This window comes from Pelobates fuscus, chromosome 1 (assembly GCF_036172605.1).
Source record: "Pelobates fuscus isolate aPelFus1 chromosome 1, aPelFus1.pri, whole genome shotgun sequence".
NCBI lineage: Eukaryota > Metazoa > Chordata > Amphibia > Anura > Pelobatidae > Pelobates > Pelobates fuscus.
Genome location: NC_086317.1, coordinates 37079199 through 37104424, shown reverse-complemented (window position 1 = coordinate 37104424; position 25226 = coordinate 37079199). Strand labels below are relative to the sequence as shown.

The 25226-nt window shown below is 40.5% G+C and overlaps 1 protein-coding gene across 3 annotated transcripts in view; it reads left to right on the top strand.

Annotated features, from left to right (window-relative positions):
- The window catches only part of EVA1C (eva-1 homolog C), a 61972-nt gene that overhangs the window by 27530 nt on the left and 9216 nt on the right, over positions 1–25226 (top strand). For all 3 annotated transcript variants that reach the window (XM_063442851.1, XM_063442841.1, XM_063442832.1), the window contains exons 2-4: positions 18747–18952; positions 19824–19947; positions 24526–24678. In XM_063442851.1, the coding sequence (XP_063298921.1) occupies positions 18747–18952; positions 19824–19947; positions 24526–24678 (483 nt within the window). The remainder of the gene's footprint in view (positions 1–18746; positions 18953–19823; positions 19948–24525; positions 24679–25226) is intronic.

Below are 25226 nucleotides of genomic sequence, written 5' to 3'. Positions count from 1 at the left end.
TTCAGTCCAGGGAGATACTATATTGCAGCTTGTGTGTGTGTTGCCGAGTTCCCCAAACTAGCAGAACCTCAGGTCTGTGAATAGCGTTTATAAACAGAGTATACTTTACCGAAAGAAAGAAAAATATTTATTCACTTAATAAAGTGTTCAGGTTTTTGATAGTTTTTTTTTCTACAATACTGAAGTAAGACTGGCCATGTTTAACCCCTTAAGGACACATGACATGTGTGACATGTCATGATTCCATTTTATTCCAGAAGTTTCGTCCTTAAGGGGTTAAAGGAACACTCTACTGCCCAAACACATCAAAAAAGTATAAAATCTGTATTTATTAGATACGCCGCAAAAGAGAGCTTTCGTGCATTTAATTATGCATGTTTTTTTCATTGGAGTTGTATCTTAAAGGATCTAGGAAAAGCTGCAGATCTCTTGTCTAGAGCCTTTGTAAGCCCACCCCTTTGAAGCAAGCCAGGGTCTGTTCAATCACAGAGTTCCCCATGCAGCTCAATGAGAAGTCTTTGCAATGTAGGTACTCTTGTCAATTGCTGCCTCTTGAGTTTAGTTCCACTGAGCTAACCAAACCAGGAAGTAACAGTGACAGCCAGTAAAAAGGTTAATTTATACAGGTGCCAATTGAAATGGAAAAAGAGAATACACTTCTAACACATAAAGCAGTCCTGCAAGCTAAAGTTCTTTGGAGTGTAGTTAACAAGATTTGTTTAGAAGCATATTTTATTTGCATTAAGGGATTTAATCAAAAATATGAACATCTTGCATTCTGGATAGAATGGACTAGCTCTTGGGCACATGCCAAGAATATAGGACTTGGAATTTAAAAAACTGATCTTGTTTGCTTATGAAATTGTGAACTTTACTTAAGAGATAAACCATAAGAGCAGGTAATTAAACTCCCATTAGGACAAGTCAGTGTTTTAGGTTTTGGTATGGAGATAACTGCAAACCAAAAAAACTATACTTTGGGGGTTTATTCACTAATCTCCAAGATGAAGTCATTTTTTTTTTTAAATGTAATTTTTTTGTGTGTGTGTGTGTTTTTTTTGGTCTAAAATTGGCAAGTTCTGACTATAGCCACGGCAGAGAATGTTTCCAGATCAGTTATTTTTGCAAGTAAAAATGAGAGTGATGCAACTGTCGTCATGTGCCATTAAAACCAAATCTGAGCTGGGGTACAGCTCGCTCTGCAGGCTGACATGGCCCAGATACGAACAGACCTACAGGGCCTGACAGGCCGCATGGGCGCCCTAGAACAAGGCGCGAACCAGAATGCCAAACAAACACAGCAGCTATAACAAAAGGTCACTGAGCTGCAGAGACAGAATTTAACATTTTAACAATTTGCTACACTGGAAGATCAAAGAAGAAGCAGGAACATAAAGATCACGGGAATAGCGGAAGAAACGCCGGAGGCTGAGCTGCCCCACTTTGTACGGCGGCTCCTCACAGCCCTCCTAACACCTAAGCTTGCCAAACAGGTAACCCCCGAGGGGATGTTCCGTCTCCCACGGCCAGCCAAAGCCTTAAGTGACCTACCCAGGGATCTACTGGTTAGTTTCCCTAGCAACAGGGACAAAATGGCAGGGATGAATGCAACCAGAACCCAGACCCCCTACGTATTTGAGGGCATGTCGCTCTCATTTTACACAGACCTGTCACGGTCCACAATGGCCTGGCGCCGCTCTCTCCATCCCTTCATATCCCTACTTCGCACACAAACCATCACCTATAAATGGAGGGGCCCGCATGCACTACAAGTAAGCCATGGAAATTCCCAGTACACCGTTCAAGACATGCAGGGCGCACGCGACCTTCTGCCCACTTTGGGCCTACGAAAGGATTCCTTACCTTCAAGAGGGCAAAGACCAAACACTGCATCACCCGGGATGGGAGACCCCACGATTTCTCTTCCATTTGCCCCCCGACAGCCCGATGCTGCGAACTATGCAGCCGTTACGACCTAAGGGGACCAGAAGGACAAATGGGACTGTGCCCGCATCCATATGGACTTCTAAGCCTAACGTTGTCCACAACAAACAAGCTGCCTTCAAGTTTTAAACGTTTCCCTTTTTTTTTGTGTTGTTACCTGTCTATCGAGATATGTTTACCTCTCTCCCATCCTTCCGAGTTTAAAGTTGTAAACTCCTTTCCACTCGGAAGCACTGCCATAGGTCTAAGTGGGACCGAGTTACGCAGCACACCTACCCTCTCAACACGAGAGCTGCAAAATGCTATTACTCCCACAGCACCAACAGTGCCCGATGTCACATAGCACCGCACACTAATCACTTATAGAGACCAGGCCACTGGGACACCATCCCCCCCACCCTGGGTTACAGGGTAATTTAAAACACTTATCATGTCGTAAGACACAAGTTTTACGCTTTCTGAATAGCACATAACATTCATAATGCTACCGTCCGCACTTTACACATAGAGAGTTAAACTCCTACGACACTTCAGCGCCGGTAAGCATCTAAGGCAAGCTGAACTCACCTACGAAGGTATAGCCCTCGTCTAAATACCACGAACTCCACTAAATGTAGGTCTGCAGGACAAACGTTATATATTCACAAAATTACAAAAAACACAAGCCATGTAACTGTTTTATGCTGACTGTTATACCATGCTTGTCACATCTATCGTGGCGTTTCAAGCCGATTTGTTGTACTTTGCAAACAAAAAATAAAGAATTTTTAAAAAATAAAGAAATAAATCTGAGCGACCGGGAGTTGTTCCTGTCTGTGTGTCTGCACACCTGGCGACAGATTGCCGTGTCGTGATTTAGAAGAATGAGTCGCTGAAGAAGCTAAGCAGTTTGCCACCTATTCTGAACTCAAATTTTACTGACTTGCTGTTAAACCTTTTCTCTACATTTAATTTGAATTCTGACCATATATTACTCTGCCTAACACGCTTGTTACTTGTTGCCCAATGTAGCCGGTGCCTTTGGTGTTTATTTAATGATATGACCTCTAATTCACTGTGCTCTGGCAGGGAAAGCCGATTTGCTTGGCATTGTTAAGAGGTTACTATGTACCACGAGCTCTCGAAGGCTTTTACTCTTGCTAAATTACAATTGAATTGGTGTATATATCACCAGCATGTGTATTAACATTGTCACAGAGTGGAATAGCTGATGATGTGGCTGCTGGTTGCCACGATACTTAAAAACAATTGGTACCTGTGCCAAATTTAAAAGAATATGTCATATATATTGTGTTTTATACCCCACCTCCTTTAGACTGTAAGCTTGTTTGAGCAGGGTCCTCTTCAACCTATTGTTCCTGCTACTTTTTGTAACTGTCTCGTTTATTGTTAAATCTCCTCCTCTTATAATATTGTAAAGCGCTATGGAATTTGGTGCTATAAATATGCCAAAAATAATAATAATAACAGGTTTTTAGTAAGTGAATAAGGGAGAAAACTAGCCCATATGGCCACAATCATAGTGTTGCCTAGGTAAGCTTCGGAGGCAACTTTTTGGGAGCATTGAGGGCATCTATTCCAAATGAAAATGTCTCCGTACCTTCCAAGTGTATAGAATATAGGATCCACACGCGAAAATTACTGGGGTGGTGGGAGTGGGTGGGGGTTCAGTATTTTCCAAGTGTCCCTATTTAAGGGGGAAAGTCCCTGTTTTGGGCATAAATCCCTCTCTCCCCCTTTTCTATTCCAATGTTCCTCTTTTCTAGGATATTGTTGGTGTGTCTGAGCCTATAACCGAGCTTGACAACAATAATATTCACAGTAACGAGTCTTTAAACTGCAATAACAGAGTTGTACACAAAGGTGAGAATTCATATATTTGAGGCCACTGTAGCGGAACTGAAAACACGTTGATTTAGAGAATTTTTCCAGTTTGGCTGTTTTGACCTTAAATGTGAAATTCAATTTAAAGGAATACTATATGGTCAGGAACACAAATGTGTATTCCTGACTCTATAGTGTTAAAACCACAATTTAGGTGTCATTCCCCCCTTAAATAAGATGGAAAAGCACATTGGATTGGCTGAGATCGCCCAGGAGGCGGGGGTGGGGGTGGGGGGTCTAAAAAGACAGTGTTTCCAGCAAAAAGCCTGCAGGGCTATACTCACCAGAACAACAACATTAAGCTGTCGTTGTTCTGGTCACTATAGTGTCGCTTTAAATTCTCACTTTAGTGAATAACCCTGCAAATATGTTTAGAAAGAAGTCTGTGAAAATAAGATACATCATTCTTGTTGTAAATTACACCATGCCTCTGCAGTCTCAATGCTCAATTCTCTGCCATTTAGAAGTTAAATCACTTTGTTTATACAGCCATCATGTGCGTTACATAGCCTTCCTAAACATTTCCTGTAAAGAGAGACCTCGTATTTAAAGAAATACTAAAACACTATAGTTACAGGAATACAAACATGTGTTCCTTTGACTGTAGTTATGAAAGCCTAATTTAGGCCCCCGAGCCCCTTGTCATTAAGGTAAAAGGTGGGTTTATTCACCTTTATTCCAGCGCTGTGCCGGTCCATCCCGCTTACGCTCCACCTCATTGGCTGAGGTCATCAAAATTGACAATCTCAGCCAATCCATTGCTTTCACACAGGAAAAGGCAGGTTTTACTTAAAAAAGTCTGCAGGGATAGACTGTACATACCAAAACAACTACATTAAGCTGGTGTTGTTCTGGTGACTATAGTGTCCCTTTAAACTTCTCTTATTGCACATGCTGTTTAATTTAGAATTTCCCATCTCCTGCTATGTTAATAAACTAGAGTCTAAGCCCTGCTAGAGCCTCTTGTGTGTTCAATTTACAACGCAGGAGATAAAAACTTTTAAAGTAAGTTAACATCTGATTGAAAAATGTAAACCATTTAATGGTGGCTGTATCAGTCATAGTCGAGGGAGACGTGGCTAGGGCTGCACAGACAGAAACAAAAGTAATTTAACTCCTAAATTACAGAAAATTGAGCAGTGAGACTGCAGTGGCATGATCTATCAACCAAAACCACTTTACTAGGCTAACGATAATTTGCTGGCTATAGTGTTCTGTAAGTAAATGACAATGCAGCCAAGTGCATAGTTTGCACTAAATTTACCCATCATTGCCAGAGAAAACTGTTACAGTTCTGTTTGGGTTTCAATTCAATGTCTGTAATTTTCATAGCTGTGTGTTAGCCCAGATCTTGATAAAGATCCCCGAAGGGATCGCAACGTTGCTGTATCTCTCCTGTTTTTCCAATAAATCTGCTGATGTATGAAGACCTTGAGTGCCTGGACTACTTTGCTGTTAGCTCAGATCTTTGACATTATATCTAGATGTTCTATGGTATGAAATGTTGGCTTGATGTACAATAGATCAAAATTGTAAAATTGCTGAGTTGGAGATTCCCCCCCAATTTTGAAGTTTCTTTTCAATTAATTTCAATACTCTGTTTAGTAAATATTCCTCCAATTATTACAAAAAAAATAAAAAAGATTATCTGAGTGCAATACAACATAAACATAACTAGCAGAGTTATTCACTTAAGTGAGAATTTCCAGGAATTCTAACTGAATTCAGTCATTTTTAAAATGTAGGCTAAAATAGCCAATGAAGAGAGATTCTTCAAGTCAGATGTGTTTTCACTTTGGCTACTTTGACCTTAAAGGACCACTCTAGTGCCAGGAAAACATACTCGTTTTCCTGGCACTAGAGTGCCCTGAGGGTGCCCCCACTCTCAGGGTCCCACTCCCGCCCGGCTCTGGAAAGGGGAAAGGGGTAAAAACTTACCTTTTTCCAGCGGTGGGCGGAGAGCTCTCCTCCTCCGATCCTCCTCCTCTCCTCCCCGTCGGCTGAATGCGCACGCGCGGCAAGAGCTGCGCGCGCATTCAGCCGGTCACATAGGAAAGCATTCATAATGCTTTCCTATGGACGCTTGCGTGCTCTCACTGTGAAAATCACAGTGAGAATCACGCAAGCGCCTCTAGCGGCTGTCAATGAGACAGCCACTAGAGGAAATAGGGGAAGGCTTAACCCATTCACAAACATAGCAGTTTCTCTGAAACTGCTATGTTTATGAAAAAATGGGTTAACCCTAGAAGGACCTGGCACCCAGACCACTTCATTAAGCTGAAGTGGTCTGGGTGCCTAGAGTGGTCCTTTAAGTTTGACATTCTCTTTGAATTCACTCTGAATTTATGGCAATTCTCATTTTAGTAAATAAGCCCGTAAATAGCTTAAATTAGGCTAATTAAGCTGTTTTACTTTATTTTTGGTAATATAACCACATACTGCAGTGGTTATGATGTGAGGAGTCCCATGGTTAAGAGTCAAACCGCAACTGAACTTGAGTGATATCTTTAGTCATCACCTGAGATATTTATTATTATCGTTATGCTTTAGTTAGACCTGTTGTCTATTTTATTATTTTATTTTATGCAACCTTAAGATATTTTGCCTATTTGACATATGCCTGACCGAGCTCCCAGATGGAGCTTATAGCATGCAGATGCTGACGCCACACCGTTTCGTTAGCCTCAGTGGATTAATCAATCCCTCTCTTTGCCGCATCCTTACCCGTACTTATTCATAAACACCTGCACCTAGAGAGGGTACCTCATATACCGTTAGTAAATCTCCTACTTTAGCTTGCACGCAGACATGGGGGTCTCAGCTAGCTTTATACTACCTTAATTCATACTCGCACCCCACAGGCAGGCTACACTTCCTAGCAGGAAATCGTCAGTTAAAGTCCCAACGATCTTGGACTAGCCCTAATACATAGCATAGCACAGCAAGTACAGCTAGACTACTAGGGCTCGACTAACCCTATTTAAACGAGAGGGCACAGTTGAAAGCCAGATATATATATTATGCAGCATGGAATTTTTTAGCATATCTAACTGAAAAAAACTCACTCTCTCGCTAACCTGCGCACCTAACGTTAACCTGTTGAGCATGCATTTGTATTATTGTATTATCTTATTATTTGACCTTAATGTCAGTCTGCATTCCGGTCTTCCACGTTTTACGTTGCCTGTTTTACTGACATAGTTACTGTTTAACTCTAAACCAAGCATGAATACTATATAAAAAAAAATTGCAAATGTAATCCATGTTTATCAACACAAAATGGTCGGTTACTGCTGTTGTGGCAGTGCCGGCTTGTTTGTCATCATTATGCACGTCAAAATAAAGATTTAAAAAGCAAAAAAAAAAGTCAAACCGTGTTCAAATGGTGTGACAAATACATGGGTCCCCAGGTCATCAACGGAAGAGATTCTCAATCATTGAATCCCTGTCCAAAGATAACAGAAATGCTACCATAAATGTAGAAGTAGGAATTTCTGCTTTAGCAATATCTGTGAAGAGGGTCCTGGGCATAGGCGTGCGCACGGGGTGCGCCGGGTGTGCCTGGGCACACCCTAATCCCCGCGGCCGCCTATGTATTGAGAACGGCAGGGGAGATCTCAGGATCTCCCCTGTCGGGTCATGCAGAGCCGGCGCTATCCGAGCGCCGGCTCTGCTCTCAGCCTCCCCTCACCGGCTCACATGCAGGGAGGGAGGCAGGAGAGGACCGGCGGAGCTCTTGCCAGCAGCTCCGCCGGGTTCCTCTCGCGAGATCTGAGCGTTGCCGCGGCAACGCTCAGATCTCGCGTGAGTGAACTCTAGCCCCGCAGGGTAGAGTTCACTCTCCACTGGACCACCAGGGATGGCGGTAGCATGGTCCCCCCTCCCTACATAAGGTAACAAGGGAAGGGGGATATTAACTAAACGGCACCTCACCTCCACTGGACCACCATGGAAGGCAGCAGGAACAAGAATCCCCCCTCCCTACATAAGGTAAGAAGAGAGGGGGGATATTGAGTCATGTACCCCCACCTCCACCCCCCACAATAACCCACACACATACAGCACACACACCCACACACACACAGCACCTTCATACATACAGCACCTTCACACAGCACACACACACACAGCCTACACACATACAGCACCTACACACATACAGCACCTACACACATACAGCACCTACACACATACAGCACCTTCACACATACAGCACACACACACATACAGCACACACACACAGCACCTACACACATACAGCACCTACACACATACAGCACCTTCACACATACAGCACACACACACATACAGCACACACACACAGCACCTACACACATACAGCACACACACACAGCACCTACACACATACAGCACACACACACACACACACACAGGACCTACACACATACAGCACTTTCACACATACAGCACACTCACACATACAGCACCTACACACATACAGCACCTTCCCACATACAGCACACACACACATACAGCACCTTCACACATACAGCACACACACACAGCACCTACACACATACAGCACCTACACACATACAGCACACACACACACAGGACCTACACACATACAGCACTTTCACACATACAGCACTTTCACACATACAGCACTTTCACACATACAGCACCCACACACACAGCACACACACACACATACAGCACCCACACACACATACAGCACCCACACACATACAGCACCCACACACATACAGCACCCACACACATACAGCACCCACACACACACAGCACCCACACACATACAGCACCCTCACACAGCGCAAACACACACATACAGCGCACACACATACAGCACACACACATACAGCACCCACACACATACAGCACCCACACAGCACCTACACACACATATAGCACCCCCACACACACACAGCACACATACAGCACCCACACACACACACACACAGCACCCACACACAAACAGCGCCCTTACACACACACACGCACGCGCGCGCGCGCGCACACACACACACACAGCAGTGTGTGTGTGTGTGTGTGTATAAGAATATATATATATACACACATACATATACACGCGGCGTGTGTTTGTGCTTTAGGGTGCACACCCTAATGCAATAGGCTGCGCACGCCTGTGGTCCTGGGAAACCCAGGTAATTGTCAAACCGTTTTAAAAAACAAGAAATATGTTCGAACGGGTGAGGTGCGGTAGCAGAGGAATGAACACTATAATAGTAAAAACATGTTTTTGCAAATGGTTTATGACAAAAGCTATAAAATGCATAAACGTTGTTTTGGTGCCTGGAATGTCTCCTTAATTCTTTGATATTTAAACGAGATTAAGATACCCGCATTTCATTCAATGATTTAAAATGTTTTGCTGAACTGTCAATGTAAAAAAAAAAAAAGTATATATAATTTTTTTTTCAAAGCAATTTTTCCAAACTTTTGAAAATGCACGTCCGTTATGCTGTTTCCGGTCCCTCTGGATACTGCTGAAGAAGCTGGTATCTCTAATGTGACCTCTCGAGCTTTAAAGGTCTAGGACAGCATGGTTTTGTGTAGGAACCGGAATCTGCCTTAGACAAGCGGTATTCTGAACAAGCTAATAAGACATGCAAAGAGGTTCTTTACTCGTCGGTGGTAACAATGTTAGGAAATAGAAGTTCTGTATGGAGGAAGTGAAGGTGTGGAAAGTCTTCATTAGTGTGTGTATAACTAGCAGGCGTGGGAGCGGATTATTTTATCAAGGGTGAAATGAATGCTACAATATGTGAGAAAAGGAAATTGAGGGTCTTCATGGGTTGCATAAATCAGCCCTGGAAATGTTGAGGGTGTGTTTGGAACTGAAGTCATCGTGTGGGATAGGAAGGGAGAAACCGTAAAATGTATTTATTTATTTTTTGTCAGTGAAAGAGAAAGTGTTTAGTGAGTGTTTGAATTAATCTAGATGGCTTCAACGGACGTAGTTGTTTGCCAAGTCCAAAAAACGCAGTGTGTTCATGCTAGTCCGAGCTCCGTCAGACCATGTCTTTATAATTGTTATTCTGGCCAGTGTTCTATCAGCCATTGAATGGTGAGGATTGTAGTGATACAATGACCCAGAAGCCAATACTATGATATTGAAGTGCTCTCTAAGTTATATAAACACTACATTGAGCTGTAGTGGTTATGCTGCTAAGAGTCAGTCTTCTGTTCTATGTCAAACTGTTTGACAAATTAGATTTTTTTTTTAGGTAAATCAGGGCTTTCCCTGACACTCTGACTGCCCCATATTCAGTCCTAGTCTGCCACTCAGCCAATCATTGCCACAAAAATACAAAAAATGAACACTTTTTTTAGTGTTTATTAATTGGCAGGCGTTAAGTGGGCAGATTTGTTCCCACCTATTTAAAGGGGCACCTTCACATTCTGGGATTTTTTTATGTTATGTTTACTTATCTGTATTTACCAAGTGTTAGTTTTGTGAGATCAGAGGAATAAAATGACATTTAGAAATGTGTTTTTAATTTGTTTACCTTACCATCTTGGACATGAGTGCCTCCATCTTGGCTTTCTGTCTGTCATCAAGTTCTGCTATTTTCTGCAATTGAGAATATTATCTGGAGAAGCAGAAATTGTGTTTGTTTATCTTCCTTCAATGCAATGTTTGTCATGACTGTGTCAGGGCTGGATTGGAGTGATGTCAGTTTCTAATTCTCTAATACACATGTATAATAAAAAAAAAATACAGCATCACATGTTGGCACAAGGCAAACATGGTTTCCACCGTTTTACTTTCCAGACGTTAAGTAACAGATTAAACTTCAATGAATCACATAAAAAGTTAAACGTTTTTGGAATCAAAGTGTAATTTAATATCTAGTATGATTAATAGTCTGCTTGTCTGCAATGCCTTTTCCTGTGCAAATCAATGTTATCTACAGGCAATCTCATTGCTCACACGATCATGAGAACCCTTCATTGCCTTCTTAAAATGGCTGCTTCTGTTAACTCGAAAAACAGGTAAGAGGGGTATGGAGTTAGGCTTGGGGTGTAGGGGTGTAGAGTTAGGCTTTAGGTGTAGGATTACCATAGATTTTGTATTTTAGAGTTAAAGGACCACTATAGTGCCAGGAAAACATACTCGTTTTCCTGGCACTATAGTGCCCTGAGGGTGCCCCCACCCTCAGGGTCCCCCTCCCGCCCGGCTCTAGAAAGGGGAAAAGGGGTAAAACTTACCTTTTTCCAGCGCTGGGCGGGGAGCTCTCTGCCTCCGATCCTCCTCCATTCCGCCCCGTCGGCTGAATGCGCACGCGCGGCAAGAGCTAAAAATAATTGTTAGGGTTGGTGTTGCATTAGAGGGACTTTTCGTTTAAGTGAAATGTAGTTATCGGGGAATCTGGTTTAAAAGGGGTATTTTTCCATCCATATGCTTCTGTAGCTATCATAATCCTCAAAGTACAGATTCCATCTACCCCTAGGTGTGTCTACAGTTATATCATTGGGTAGACTGCTGTACCCAATGCCATCTTTTATATGTTAACTATAGGTGTCGCGAGCAGGGGTAACTGCCCTCTAGATAATTTATCTCCCTCACCCCACGTCCGACAAACTTGTGACTTGCCACCAAGTCCAGCGCTACCACAAGGCATTTGAATATATATATATATTTATACATATTAGATATAACTATTTATTTAGTGTTTTCAGTGTTACGATTTAGTGTTGGAGATTATTAGTGCCCCACCTCCCCCACTCCAGTTATGACTGTGGTATCCTATGCCCCTCTCCCAATATATTGTGCCTAGAATCGCCACTGATATAACAACTTTTTTTTCCTCAATTACTTAAGCATGTCAATGCCTTAGGATAGGGCAGTACCACTTTTCAAAATTACCCAAACTGCAATCTCTAACTAAAAATCTCCATCATCAGTGAAGGGCTTAGCAGACGTAAGTAAAGTAAAATAAAATTTGACTTAAAGCAGGACTTTCGTAGATGCAGAATTGCAGAAGAGATGGTTAACTGACATTGTAACAGCCTCCAACAACTCTGACTACTCTCAGCCGTCATCCAGCTGGTTAAAAATCCAAACAGTTGTGTTCTAACATCGATGATGTCCCAGCGATTGTTTATCACGGGCAACATGTGAAATTGCATTTAGGAAATGACTTGTTTATTTGTTTTTGTCATCTTTCAGAAAAGTTATTTTTAGGCTTCCATGGGAAATCTTTCTTGTTTATTCAAGACTCGGTTGTTTGTTTTTCCCCCAAATATATCTTAGAACCAATTAATTGCAGCTGTCTTATGTCTACTGTTCTTGTTTGATATTTGGCAGATGATGATCAGATAGAAGAAATGTTTTTCATGTTCTATAAAAATGCTGTTCTTGCCATCAGGCAGAGGGTATGACTATACACATTTGGTGGGAACGCTTGAGAATTCAGACCTTCTGGAGATGGATCCACTGTATACTCTCTCAATTTTAGGGGAGACCTCCCCTTTACCAACAAGCCCCATTCCTGTCCCACCAGGAATACCTTGCAGCTATATACAAAAGGTGTCTGACATTCCGCATTCGTTATGTGGTGAAGAGTTTGATCCCACTCTACTGGAATCAGCCTCAACCGCTGTGGTTTTCTCGAATGGAGAAATTGTACCCCATGGCGGAACTGGTCTTTAGGGACACCGATTGGGAGCGCACACACACACAGAGAGATCTGCTCGCCATGGCTCCTGTCCTCCACATCAGAGGATTTTTGAATTATTTTATTCTAAACATGTTTCACGACCCATGTAGCCATGCACTCCTCTAGCCCATCTCTGGGCGAACAGGTTCCCTCTGTTCCTAGGAGAAATCATATCTCGCTTTGATACCCTCTCTCCATATAAATATAATACACTCTCACTAAACATGACTCCCATTACTCTGGAGCAAACGCAGATGAACATATGGAATTTGAGGAAACTACTGCCGTTATTAAGCTTGTCAGGCCACATCAATACTGTCTTCTTCCCCCCACTTTTCTCTCTCTCTTTTTTTTTTCTTTACCCTTGTCATTGTTTTTTATATTGCATATACTTGAACCGATTATATGACAAATTCATTTGATGCTCCTGTTTGAAAATAAATAGAGGAAATAAAGGCCACATTTAATAAGATGAAGCCAGCACATTCTTTTATGTTGCTCTTGGGCATGACATTACAATGTACGCAGCTGTTTACACAAAGAGCTAAATTGTCCTTCAAGTTATGTCAGACATACTGTAGGTGTCTAGTGTTTTGTTGTGACTTGCCAAAAGTACAGTCTAATGATAGAAGCTAAATTTCACCAAAGGGAATACGTTGTAGCTTTTGTTCAGAAGCCCTTTTCACAGAATCTTAAACCCGCCAATAAAATGTTTGTCTTTTTTTTTTTTCTTCAAACAGTTCAGCTGTTTTAATGCAACAAGCGCTACGAGGCAAATGCGTCAAAAAGGCAAAAATTCCTAATAACAAATACACAAAAATAAATCCTTAAACTCCCATTACCCCTGGGCGGCAGCAACGACCATGGCTCACATCAGCCCCAATACATACAAAAAAAAAAAAACAAAGGAAAAAAGTGTTACCTGCGCACTAGCCCAAATCCCTATGCATATTTCAATAAATGGAGTTTTTTTTAATATCACTCCAATGGCCATTAGATGTAAGCCCACCTGCCACGTCAAGGCAAACCTCTTAGGTGGGTCCTACACTAACAATTCACCTTGCTTCCCTCAGATTCAGGCTAATAAATCTCCAATAAGACAGAGAGGGGCATTTTTTCTAAACCCCTACATACCTGTTAACCCTTGATGGGGAACACATGGGCTGGGCAGCAGCACCGTAACATGGCTGTGTGATATAAAAGTGAATCCTCGTTTAAACAAGGTCCTAATCTACCTATTGTTCCTGTTACACTTCGTTATTGTCTCATTTGTTAAATTCCCCTTTTATTGTAAAGCACTTGCGGAATAAGCTGGCAATATATTAATACCAATAATAATATGCCAAAATACCAGGGTATTGCAGTAGCAGTATGCAATGATACCTTTTTATTGGACTAACATAATATTTCAAAGACAAGCTTTCGAGAGTTTTCCTCTCTTCTTCGGGTCTGAAGCAATACTGATCCATCTGATAGTATGACACTTAAAACAACTGATGTCAGAGAAGGGGAGGGACGTACTGAGTGGGGTGTCGTAAATAGCAGAAGATGTGCCTGAAAATGAAAGGTGGCTGAGAAAAGCCAGAAAAAGTAAATAAACAGGGGAGAGTCGATAAGCTAGTTGGAAAAAAAAGAAAAACAAACAAGAAAACAGCAGAGCAGGGCATGCAAGTAAATAGCTGCATATATGTATATAAAATGATCCAATAGAGGTGAAACAAGAATATAGAAAAATAATGATATAAGACATTAAGATGTGTGTTTATATAAAGTTTTGGTAGTGTGTGAGAAAGCCAGTGTCTACATTAACTCCTTCATTTCTGGTTCTGGTGTTGAAACGTGTGATCATTTTCATCTCAAATGTCTTCCGTTCATGAGAGTCTTTGAAATTCCGTTTAAGAGCTTTAATCCTGAGGTTTTGGATGGAGTGACCAGTCTGGGTGAAGTGATGACGAACAGGGGTACAATATCCATTTTCTTTGTGGTTCTTGATTGAGTGTCTGTGTAGATTCATTCTGAGATGCAGCTTAAAGGACCACTATAGGCACCCAGATCACTTTAGCTTAATGAAGTGGTCTGGGTGCCAGGTCCCCATCTAGGGTTAACCCTGCAGCTGTAAACATAACAGTTTCAGAGAAACTGCTATGTTTACTTTAGTGTTAATCCAGCCTCTAGAAGCTGTCTCATTGACAGCCGCTAGAGGCGCTTCTCACTGTGATTTTCACAGTGAGAAGACGCCAGCGTCCATAGGAAAGCATTGAGAAATGCTTTCCTATGGACTGACTGAATGCGCGCGCCACTCTTGCCGCGCATGCGCATTCAGGGGATGACATCGGAAGAGGGAGGAAAGTCCCCAGCGCCAAGGCTGGAGAAAGGTAAGTACTTAACAACTCCCGGCACTGGAGAAAGGTAAGTACTTAACAACTTCTTCCACCTTCAGCTGGCGGGAATGGGACCCAGAGTTTGTTTTCCTGGCACTATAGTGGTCCTTTAAGGCCAGCTTTTGTCACACACTGTACACTGTATCATGTACACCACATACGCAGATGTGCACGAATATAATCCCTTAACCCCTTAAGGACACATGACATGTGTGACATGTTACAATTCCCTTTTATTCCAGAAGTTTGGTCCTTAAGGGGTTAATGTTGTATGTTTTGTTACTGTGTCTGGCTGTGTTATTGCCATATATATGTTGACACAGTTTGCAGAGTGATTTGTTGCATCGTACAGTGCCATTCTGTGTGAAATCCTGTTCTGTGGTCAATTTCCTGCGGACCAATCTCTGTCTCAGGTTGGGCGATATTTTGGCATCTTGTCTACTGGACTAATACGGCTAATCCAATCTACACTGATAATATTACAAATACACAAAAATAAGCCCTGCGCTCAAACTCCCACTACTCCTAGGCGGCAGCAATGACCATAGCACACATCAGCCCCAATACATACCAATAAAAAAAGCAAAACAAAGGGTTACCTGCGCACTAGCCAAAATCCCTATGCATATTTCAATAAATGGAGGTTATTTAGTAACTCCAATGGCCATTAGATGGAAGCCCACCTGCCACGTCAAGGAAAACCTCTAAGGTGCGACCTACACTAACAATTCACCTTGCTTCCTTGAGCTTCAGGTAAATAAATCTCTAATGAGACAGAGAGGGGTATGTTTCTAAACCCCTACATACTTATTAACCCTTAAATTCATTATTGACTAAAATAAGGGCAATCAGATTTCTTATTGGAGACCACATGTTTACATGCAGATCAGTTATATCCTTGAATACTCTGTTTTTGCAAAAAAGCGTCCGACTCTTTTTTTAATGATTTTTTTTTTTAATTTTAACGAAGGAAGTTGTATTGCTGTTTTTCATTGGAACATTGTGATGCCGTAACAATGACTGGCTCCATAGTTGATTAAAGGAAAAAAAAAGTTGCTTGTGTTACGCAGTTGACCCTCTAAATCTTTTGTGAAGACACCCGTAAATAACTAAATCATTTAAATATAAATCAACTAACTGTCCAGTAGTAAAATAATGTCTCATCTATGGTTTAATATATTATCATTTTTTAAGTAATAGGCTTATTTAAAGTTTACGTTTGTACCAGAGTTTGGCTGGAAAGTCTAGTGAAACGTCAAGTAAAATTTGTGAGATGAACAAAGGTTTAAATTACAGTTCTTCACGCAAACTACTCATCATTTGACTATTTGGCAGAAAGTGATCAGCGGCATTGGTTTGGAAGAAACACATTGTATAATAAATGGTGATTCTTAAGACCTCTCTTCTACACCATAATAGCTTACTTCATGCATAGAGGGTTGAAATAAGCTACAAGGCATCCCCCACATCAACCATATCACAACATTTTATGTAAATGTAAAGGAAAATATTTGATTTAGTATTAATGTAGCCTCATTTACTACATATAAGACTGACTGCTGTTAGCTGTACAAATGGTCTTCTCTAGTTCTCTAGTCCTCCTTGCCTGCCTAATATTTACCGGTATATGGCTGTTCTCTGGTGTCACTATACGTTTCAATTCCTTCAGATATTGTGATTGGCTGGTTGTAGTCCCGGCCAATCATGAAGCTCCCCTTCGCAGTTCCAAAGTCTGCAAGGTTTTGGGTCATGGGTTGGTAACCTTCAACCCTTAAGATGTCGTGGACTCTATCTCCCCTGATGCCTTGCCAGCATCATGTGAAAAGTAGTTCACAACATCTGGAGGTTGCCTACTCCTGATCTAGTGAATAACCTAATGCTCCCTTATGGATATATTTACTCTGAACACAGTCTTACATACGAGTCATTTAGAAATTTGGGTTTTTTTTGTTTTGTTTTTCTCACATTTTACAAATGCATGCCCATTTGAAAACATCAGCTGGCCAGTCTAATTTGATGGATGCTAGTAGACACCTCGAAATACATTTACATTTTCTAATGTGCTAGTTCTCCTCATTTATTTATTGTCGGATATATTTTTCTTAATTAAGAGTATGAAGTGTAAGCAAAATATTATTTGGTTCCAATTTTTTTTATTTATTTTTGGTTCGATAGCAAAATATTTTTATGGTCTGTAAAAAAATTTTCATCCGTTTTTAAGTGCTGGATGTTTATACAGAGTAATATTTTATTTTTCTGATGTCTTCATAGCATTCCACATTTCTGTGTTATACAAAGTAATCGCTTCTCTAGAAAACATTCCAGAATTCCTCGTTTCAGTAGCTGTGAAAATGCCCTTTAAATAGATTTTTATTTATTTTGTGTTTATAGGGGAGTTACTGATGTGTGACTGACTGTAATATGTCTTGATTAGTTTTTTTCCCTCACATATTGCAAAACTATGTATGCCATAGGTTAACTATTTATAATAATCCACTTACTACACTGCTTAATTTTTATATTATTTAATTGCATTCTTGGTTTTAATTAAAGGATCACTATAGGCCCTCAGACCATTTCATCTCATTGCAGTGTCCCTTTTTTTACTTAGTCCTGTAATGTAAAATATTGCAGTTTTAAAGACGGCCACTAGAGGCGCGTCCTGGAGTTTCACAGAGTTGGAAGGAAAACCTTATAGGGAAAGCTTAATGTGCTCACAACGCTCGCTGTACAAGCGCATTATCTCGGGTAAGTGAATAAAGGGTTATTTAACCCTTCACAGTGTTGGAGGGGTGCGGGGGAGGGGGGGGGGCTTAGGGGCAAAGGAACACGCTGGTGTTAGGAATACATTTTTGCATTCCTAACACTACAGTGTTCCTTTAAGACCACTTTGTTGGTTTGTGATTTGTCCTGAACATTTATTTTCAGTTGTCCTGCGTGGTTGCCCTGTTCATTACTAGCTATGTCTAGTATTTAGGGATTCCTGCAAATGTTATTCATGTTCCCATTAACACAACATACAAATGTCAACTTCTCTCCTGGTGCTTTTTGAAATACTGTGTAAATCAAAGCATCACTATTTATAAGATAGAAATGAAATGGTTATTTATTCTAAATTTCACACATCATACAATATTTAACATCCTTTAATATGCATAGTAAGCAGAAACTCAACCCCTTTTTTTTGTTGGATTTAAATAGATAAGGCATTAAAACATTCTATAAATAAATAAAAGTTTGACATTGTAAATAATTACTTGACTGTAAAGTTTTTAAAGCTGCTGTATGTGCACAGGTGAGTGCAAGGACAGGTAGACCTCTACTGACCATGAAGAGAAACGTCAATTCAGAGTCTTCCATTCTGGTCTATGGGTTGTTATATTATTCCAAGAAGCCCTTTCTAATAGAGGTTCATGGGATACGTAGTTTATCCCCCAGATTTAGTCCCACTCATTACATTCCATAGCTGCTATCATTTTGTGAACTGGTCTGACTGCTCATGCACATGGTTGGACCTCTCTCACTGTTCTTGTGCTGATGGTGTGCGCATGCTGCACACACAGGAGGTAAAACGTGGTCCTTTTTAGTCTGTGCTCCAGTGGGCTGGTTTATAGCTGTAGTGTTTTTTGTTTTTTTTGGCATATTGTGGCAGTTTAAGCCCCCTGGTAAAGGGGACTGGGTACATGGTACAACTTTTCAAAGACTGATCCAATACCTTGACTCTTAAAATGTTGAATTAGGTTCAGCCTAGGGGGGGCTTTTTTCTTCCTAACTTATTTTACAATATGAATCAGAACTTTAGGCAGTTCTTTGCTATATTTTGTGGTTTTGTAATTATTCCCATGATCTATCACGATACCTCTTCTTATAGGATATTTGACGAAGCTGTTGCAGAACCACACAGTGTTTGCGTGTGACGGAGAACACCTGATCCTGCAGTGCCCTCGTCATTCTACGGTGAGCGTACAGTCTGCGTTTTATGGGCGTTCGACACAGGGCTCCCCAAACTGCACCTCCTCCTCTTCCGAGACAATGCAGAGGTCTAATGTGAGCTGCATGGCACTAACTGCCTTTCAGGTAGGTCTATATTCACCGATACAGCAAATGGATGGAAAACCTAAAATGATATCGTTATAAAAACACTGACAACGTAGTTAAATACATTGTATGTTCCTAGATTATTATTTTTTATCTAAGGATCTATAAAGGTAGTGTCTGTGTATAAAACGCAGATGAAATAGAATATGCCAAAATAATTTCAGCTGTTTGCTTGCAGAGAGACCATGTAGTATGAAAAACATGTAAAAGAAAAGAGGGCCATATCCTAGTGCAGTCTGCTTCAAATATTACATGTGAAACTTTGCGGGCATGATAAAACACTCAAATTCATAGGAACCATTATATGTGGGCTATGAAATATCTGCCTTTAACCCCTTAACGGCACATGACGTAAATATTCAGCCATGATTCCCTTTTATTCCAAAAGTTGGGTCCTTGAGGGGTTAAGGATGGCGATCTTCCCCATCGCAAAGTTTTTCTGCTTTGATGGTAATTATATATATATATATATATATGGACTATATAGATGTATATGTGCATACTGCTGGGAGAGAATAGCATATATAATAAACATAGCAGATATATCTGGCTGGTGTTTGGTTATGTATATATCTAGATTTAAACACTATCTACAGCACGTATGTATTTCTACACACTATCCTGTCCCTGGTTTCACAACGGAGAAAGTCCTATTAGTGACTATATTTTCCTTCCTGTAAGTAATACATAATACAAACACCAGATAAGATTAAATGGGTTGGCAGGACTGAACGCCTTTGCATTGAGACTATTGTCTACATATCTACGCACGGTTCCCGACACTATAAATATATACATTGTTGCGTGTTCCCAAAGTGCTCACAAGATTCTGCCATTGTCATTGTTTCAGAAAGTACTGGACGAATGCCAGAACCTCCGATCCTGCCAAGTCCTTGTGAACAGCCGTGTGTTTGGGCCAGACCCATGTCCGGGTATAACCAAATATCTTCTGGTTTCCTACAAGTGCAAGCCTAGTAAGTAATGACTCGTAAAATTGTGTGTGTGCGTGTGTGTGTGTGTTATTTTTTAATTTTCTAAATTAATGGTGTTTAAATGGTGTTTAAAGACAAAATGAAAGAAATAATTACTGTAGTATGAAAAATGTTCACATGAAGAATATTTAAGGTTTTACTAATTTTTAACATGTAACAGCAGTGCAAAAATAATTATAATATTAAAATATAATATTCTACTAATTATATTAATATTATGAATTATTTAGGGGAAAAAATTAAATTGACAATATAGGTTATATCTCAGTCTTCTCCACTTATTATGCTTCTTCTTGAGCATTGATTATCTATGGCTCATTAAACATATTTGAGAGGGAGCTGAGGTGCTCAGTACCAGAATAGACCTAAATACTGTGTGTGGAGTTCTACATTTTAATTTTATTTTTCAGACGGCATAAACACACATATATGAACATAAATTAAGAGAAAAGTAAAAGTGAATTGAAAGTGAATTTCACATTTTATCAATTCAAAGTAGCTAACCAGCAGTGCTTTTCGTTTGTCTGCTCTGGCCTTAAAGGGACAGTATATTCACCGTAACAACCATAGCTTAATGTAGTCGTTCTCGTGTTTGTCTGTCCCTGCAAGCTTTCTGATGTAAATGCTGCCTTTTCAGGGAAAAGACAGTGTTTTTTTACTGCCTATGAACACCTCCAGTGACAGTCACTCAGACGTTGACTTTCAGCGTTTCCACACTCTGCATGGAGGCGCTGAACGTTCCTCATAGAGATGGATTGATTCATTGCATCTCTATGAGGAGGTGCTGATCGGCATTTGATATCTGCCAAGGGGGCAGAGCAGGGGCAGGGCCAGCCGCAAGGAGACCTGCACGGTGATGGAAATACATGAATATGACCAGCTTTTTATCGGGGGCAAGTGGGGGCATGTCACCTAAACTGCTATTTATTTCCTGACACTATAGTGTTCCTTTACATTTTAGGTTTAAACTTTACTGAATAATGCTGTAAATATAGGGGACGAGTAAACATAATATTCCATTATGACATATTATTCCAATAAATCCAGGGAAGTGGTCTGTTTGTTATATAAGATTGCCCAGCTATGCTGTGTGGAGCTGCTTATACATCCTCTGACTTCATGTAAAAAAAAAAGTGTTACTTTCAGATCTCTTCAGAGAACTGGGGGTAATAATCTAGTAATAAACTGCAAATCCAATTTTTTTTAAATGTAATTTTCTGTAAAATAATCGGTGGTCTGCTCACACCCCTCAAATGCTGATGATTAAAAGTATGATCACAAACGGGTACAGCCAGAAGATATCGGCTGTGTGTAACAAGAGTTATGGTCAAGCAGCAAGCTGCCTCTTTGTTTCATAAAACTAACTTTTGACAAAATGTTACCTAAATCTAATGGAACTTCTGAGTCTGTGCCCCTTCTTATGCAGTAACGAAGCACTCAGTATGAGTAATTTAAGCTGATCTCGAACCACAGCCAAGCAGCCTTCAGATTCAGGTCATTACTAAGCACTCCACAACTGACAAAGCTTTGGAACAAACCGTTTGTGTGCTTTAAAGAGCAGTAGGCTGCTGGCTACTGCAGGGGGCCACCGGTGGATGTCACATTTTTAACTGCCACGGTCATTAAAAACATGGTCACATGCGTTGGTAAAATAAAGCCAGTTATTTTTAGTTATTTTAACAAAAGAGAGAGAGAATAGCCATTCTCAGTAAATTAAATGCCTGTTCCATGTATGAATGTTTTTAAACCATTCAGGGTCAGGTTGACACATTTCTGAATAGAGGGCAATGTCCACATTGGGAATATTGAGTTCCACACCTCCCAAACAGACTGTGTGACCCTGGTCAATGCATTCGGTAAAATAACTTGGAATAGAAAACTCATAGAAGGAGCACAGTACGGATCTAGTCATGGTTAATTCATGGCTACAGTCTCTAAAAGATACCACAGATAGAGGCTCTCATTTTTCCCAACTGATGCATGAAACTAAAACAATTAGATTCTTCTCTTATAATTAAAAACATACACCATGCAGGAGTTTTAATGCAGAGCTGTGTTGTCACTATTTTGTGAGTAATCTGGTCAGCCAAGGTTTGTGTACAATTTGCAATGTGTCTCAGTTTGTACTTTTCTCAACTATTGAAAGGCTTTATAGGAGCACTCTACACCCATAAAGCACTTCCGTTCGCTATGATACTTTTATGTCTAAGGAAAATCCCATTTAAATGGCCGGTTAAAAAGTGCTAATTTTTTTGGGAGAAATTTGTACTTTTATGAATCAATTAAGAAATTCTTCACTGGCTCTCAATCAGAGCGTGCCTGCCTTCTCCTACATGTGCCAGTAAACCTGCGAATGTGTTTGTGCCTGTGCGTGTGCGTCCACCGGGCTCCATCTTACCTGTCCTTCGTGGCCCCTGCTTCCTTCTCCCCAGCTGCAGCTTCCTTCATGAACCCCCCTACCATCACCACGTGTGTGTGCGCACTTGTGACTTAGAATTGGTTATTATTACATCATGGGACAGTGAAAGTCTTGGCTGACCTGACATACCTGTAATTCAACAACCTCATAATGCCATAATGCATTATAACACAGGGTCACATCAAGAACAGGAGGTAGCACTCCAAGTCAGAATAAACATTGATTTATAAAGAGAGGTTAAACGGTAGCACTTGTATTATATGAGACATCTGTATTTATAACAAAACATACGGTAAGTCATCTGCACGCTATCCCAAATCCCTATTCACATTTAAATAACTTTTTTTTTTTTTTTTGTATCACTCTAATGGTCATTAAAGTGTAAGCTCACTTGCAGCGTCAAGGCAAACCTCTTAAGTGAGTCCTACGCTAACAATTCACCTTGCTGCTGTCAGCTACAAGTTGTTTTGTTATATTTATTTGGACTGATTAATACTATAGGCTTTGCTGTCCAAGAGTAGTAGGGTTTTGAGTGCAGGCTTATTTCTGTTTGTTTGTTTGTTTGTTTTTATCTATACCAGTTTTGCAGTTTTATATTTTATTTTGTTTTTTGTTTTTATTGCTGATTTTATTGGCTGGTAGATAATTTACAAACCATTCAGCCTGTTTGAGTATTGTTGATTAATAATCATATTTTTACTGAATAGCACTGGTTTTGAGCTGAATTGAAGGACAATATTGTGGTTTTAATAAGTGTCCACATTAACATTTGGACACCCAGACAGCGGCCGTGGACTGCAGCCTCACACATTATCACTGCAAATGAAAATGTCGGACGGTGATTTGGGATGTGCTGACCTGTGCATGCGCAGCACTTTGAATTTATGTATATGCTGTTATCCCCCCCTACCCCCATCTTGTGGTTTTTCTGGCGTAATGTGACCCATTTCGTCACACTTGGAGCAGGGAGGGGTATATGTTTTCACGCCTCGCAACTCCAGCAGCACCATCTACAGTGCACACAGAAGGCCATATAATAGTTTCTACCCCAAGCCAACAGTTTCCCTGGGTATAGACTAAGTTAAAGTCTCCCGAAATCAAACATTTTGTGCAAATGAACATTGTAATAGCCATCCTGAGACAGACTGCGCAGTGAGTGAGCCCAGGCTCGGAAAAAAAGGGTGATATTACTGTGCTAATTAGTTCAATGCGTCACTCCAAGGGATATTTAACTTTTCTTTTGCTAATAACAGTAATTGCCCAAATCCTGTTTAGATGGCAATCTTCCTAAACAGAGATGCCACTTTTATAAACAATTCTATTTTAAAGGGACATCGCACTAAAATGCTAAATGTGTACAATAGTAGACTAAAAGGTCGCTGGGGTTTTTGCATTACCTTTTGTTATTTTATTTTTTTCCCCTTAACATTCCTCTCATTGTTTATTTTATACACTTAGTTTACACACATATATATATATATATATATATATATATATATATATATATATATATATCTTTTCAGCAGATTTTTTCTGTGCACAGATACAAAGTAATCAAAAAAAAAAACTATAGCATAGTCTTACCGTCTGTACAGGGGTGAAATTGATGGAGAACAAAACTGATAGAACTACTGAGCAGATGATCAGATTATGGGGAGGCAAGGGAGGAAATTAATTGGACAGATATGATTGTGGGAGCCAGATCAGGAAACTGGTGACATCGACTATGTAACAATGTGTGACAGCCACAGAGCCATGCGTTCTCTCGCAAATGCAAACATTGCCATTTCTCTGGTAATAGCAATGTTTACATTAACAGAATAAAGGACAACATCTATAAGCACCAAGACCACTAAATCTTAATGTAGTGGTTTTGGTCTACAATGTCCCTTTGAGTTGTTAAATTTACCTGTATGTCTTGTCCACCATTGAACAGCGAATACAATATGTTGATCCTTGATGCGTAATTACAATGATAATTGACAACTTGTAAAAATAAAATCGATTTCAATGTTGAAATGTCTGGTCTGCTGCTTGCCAACTTGGACAGATGTTTCATATATGGTTACAGTGCATTCACCTCTCTGAGGAAATGTTAACTTTTCCACTGACTGTTTATTTCACTTTTATTTCCGTCTTAGCCGAATATAAATCTACAACTATATGTGAAAATACCGAACTGAAGCTTCATTGCAAAGAGCCCAAACTCCTCAATATCTATTCAGCTGTGTATGGAAGTTTTGCCTATGAAAAGAATGTGTGTCCAGCAGAAACAGACCGTCGATCTCCCTATGGTAAGCAATGATTATTTTAGAATTACGTGTTCTGTGCTGTGGGTATCAACAGGATAATAAAAGTTCTAAAGACAAATGGATAAATACCAGGTGCTTTGGTTAATATATTAAGTAAACAAGGCCGCAGCTCTCTCCACCAGGCTGCCTTTCTCTCTATGCAGCAATCTTGCAATTCATACAGCAACTGTTTAAGTAGGCCGCAACTCAATCAACCAACCAGAAACTCTAAATAAGCATCCCTGAAAACCAGGCTGGAACTCTGGTGACCAGGCTGAAACTTTGACAGCCAGGATCTGTCAGCCAATGTAGGAACTGTCAGTCAAGCATTAACGCTGCAAATTAGACAGAAGCTTTTTTTATAATTAGATTGCAGTTCTGTCAGTCATAGAGGGACTGGCTATCTGGGCTTCAGCTTTGTCAACCAGAGAGGAACTTCGCTAAATAGGTTATAAACACTGCTAACCAGGCAGGAGTTCTGCTACCTAGGCCGCAACCTGTCAACAAGTCTGCGTCACACGCAACCATGAAGCCACAGTGTCCGATTATGG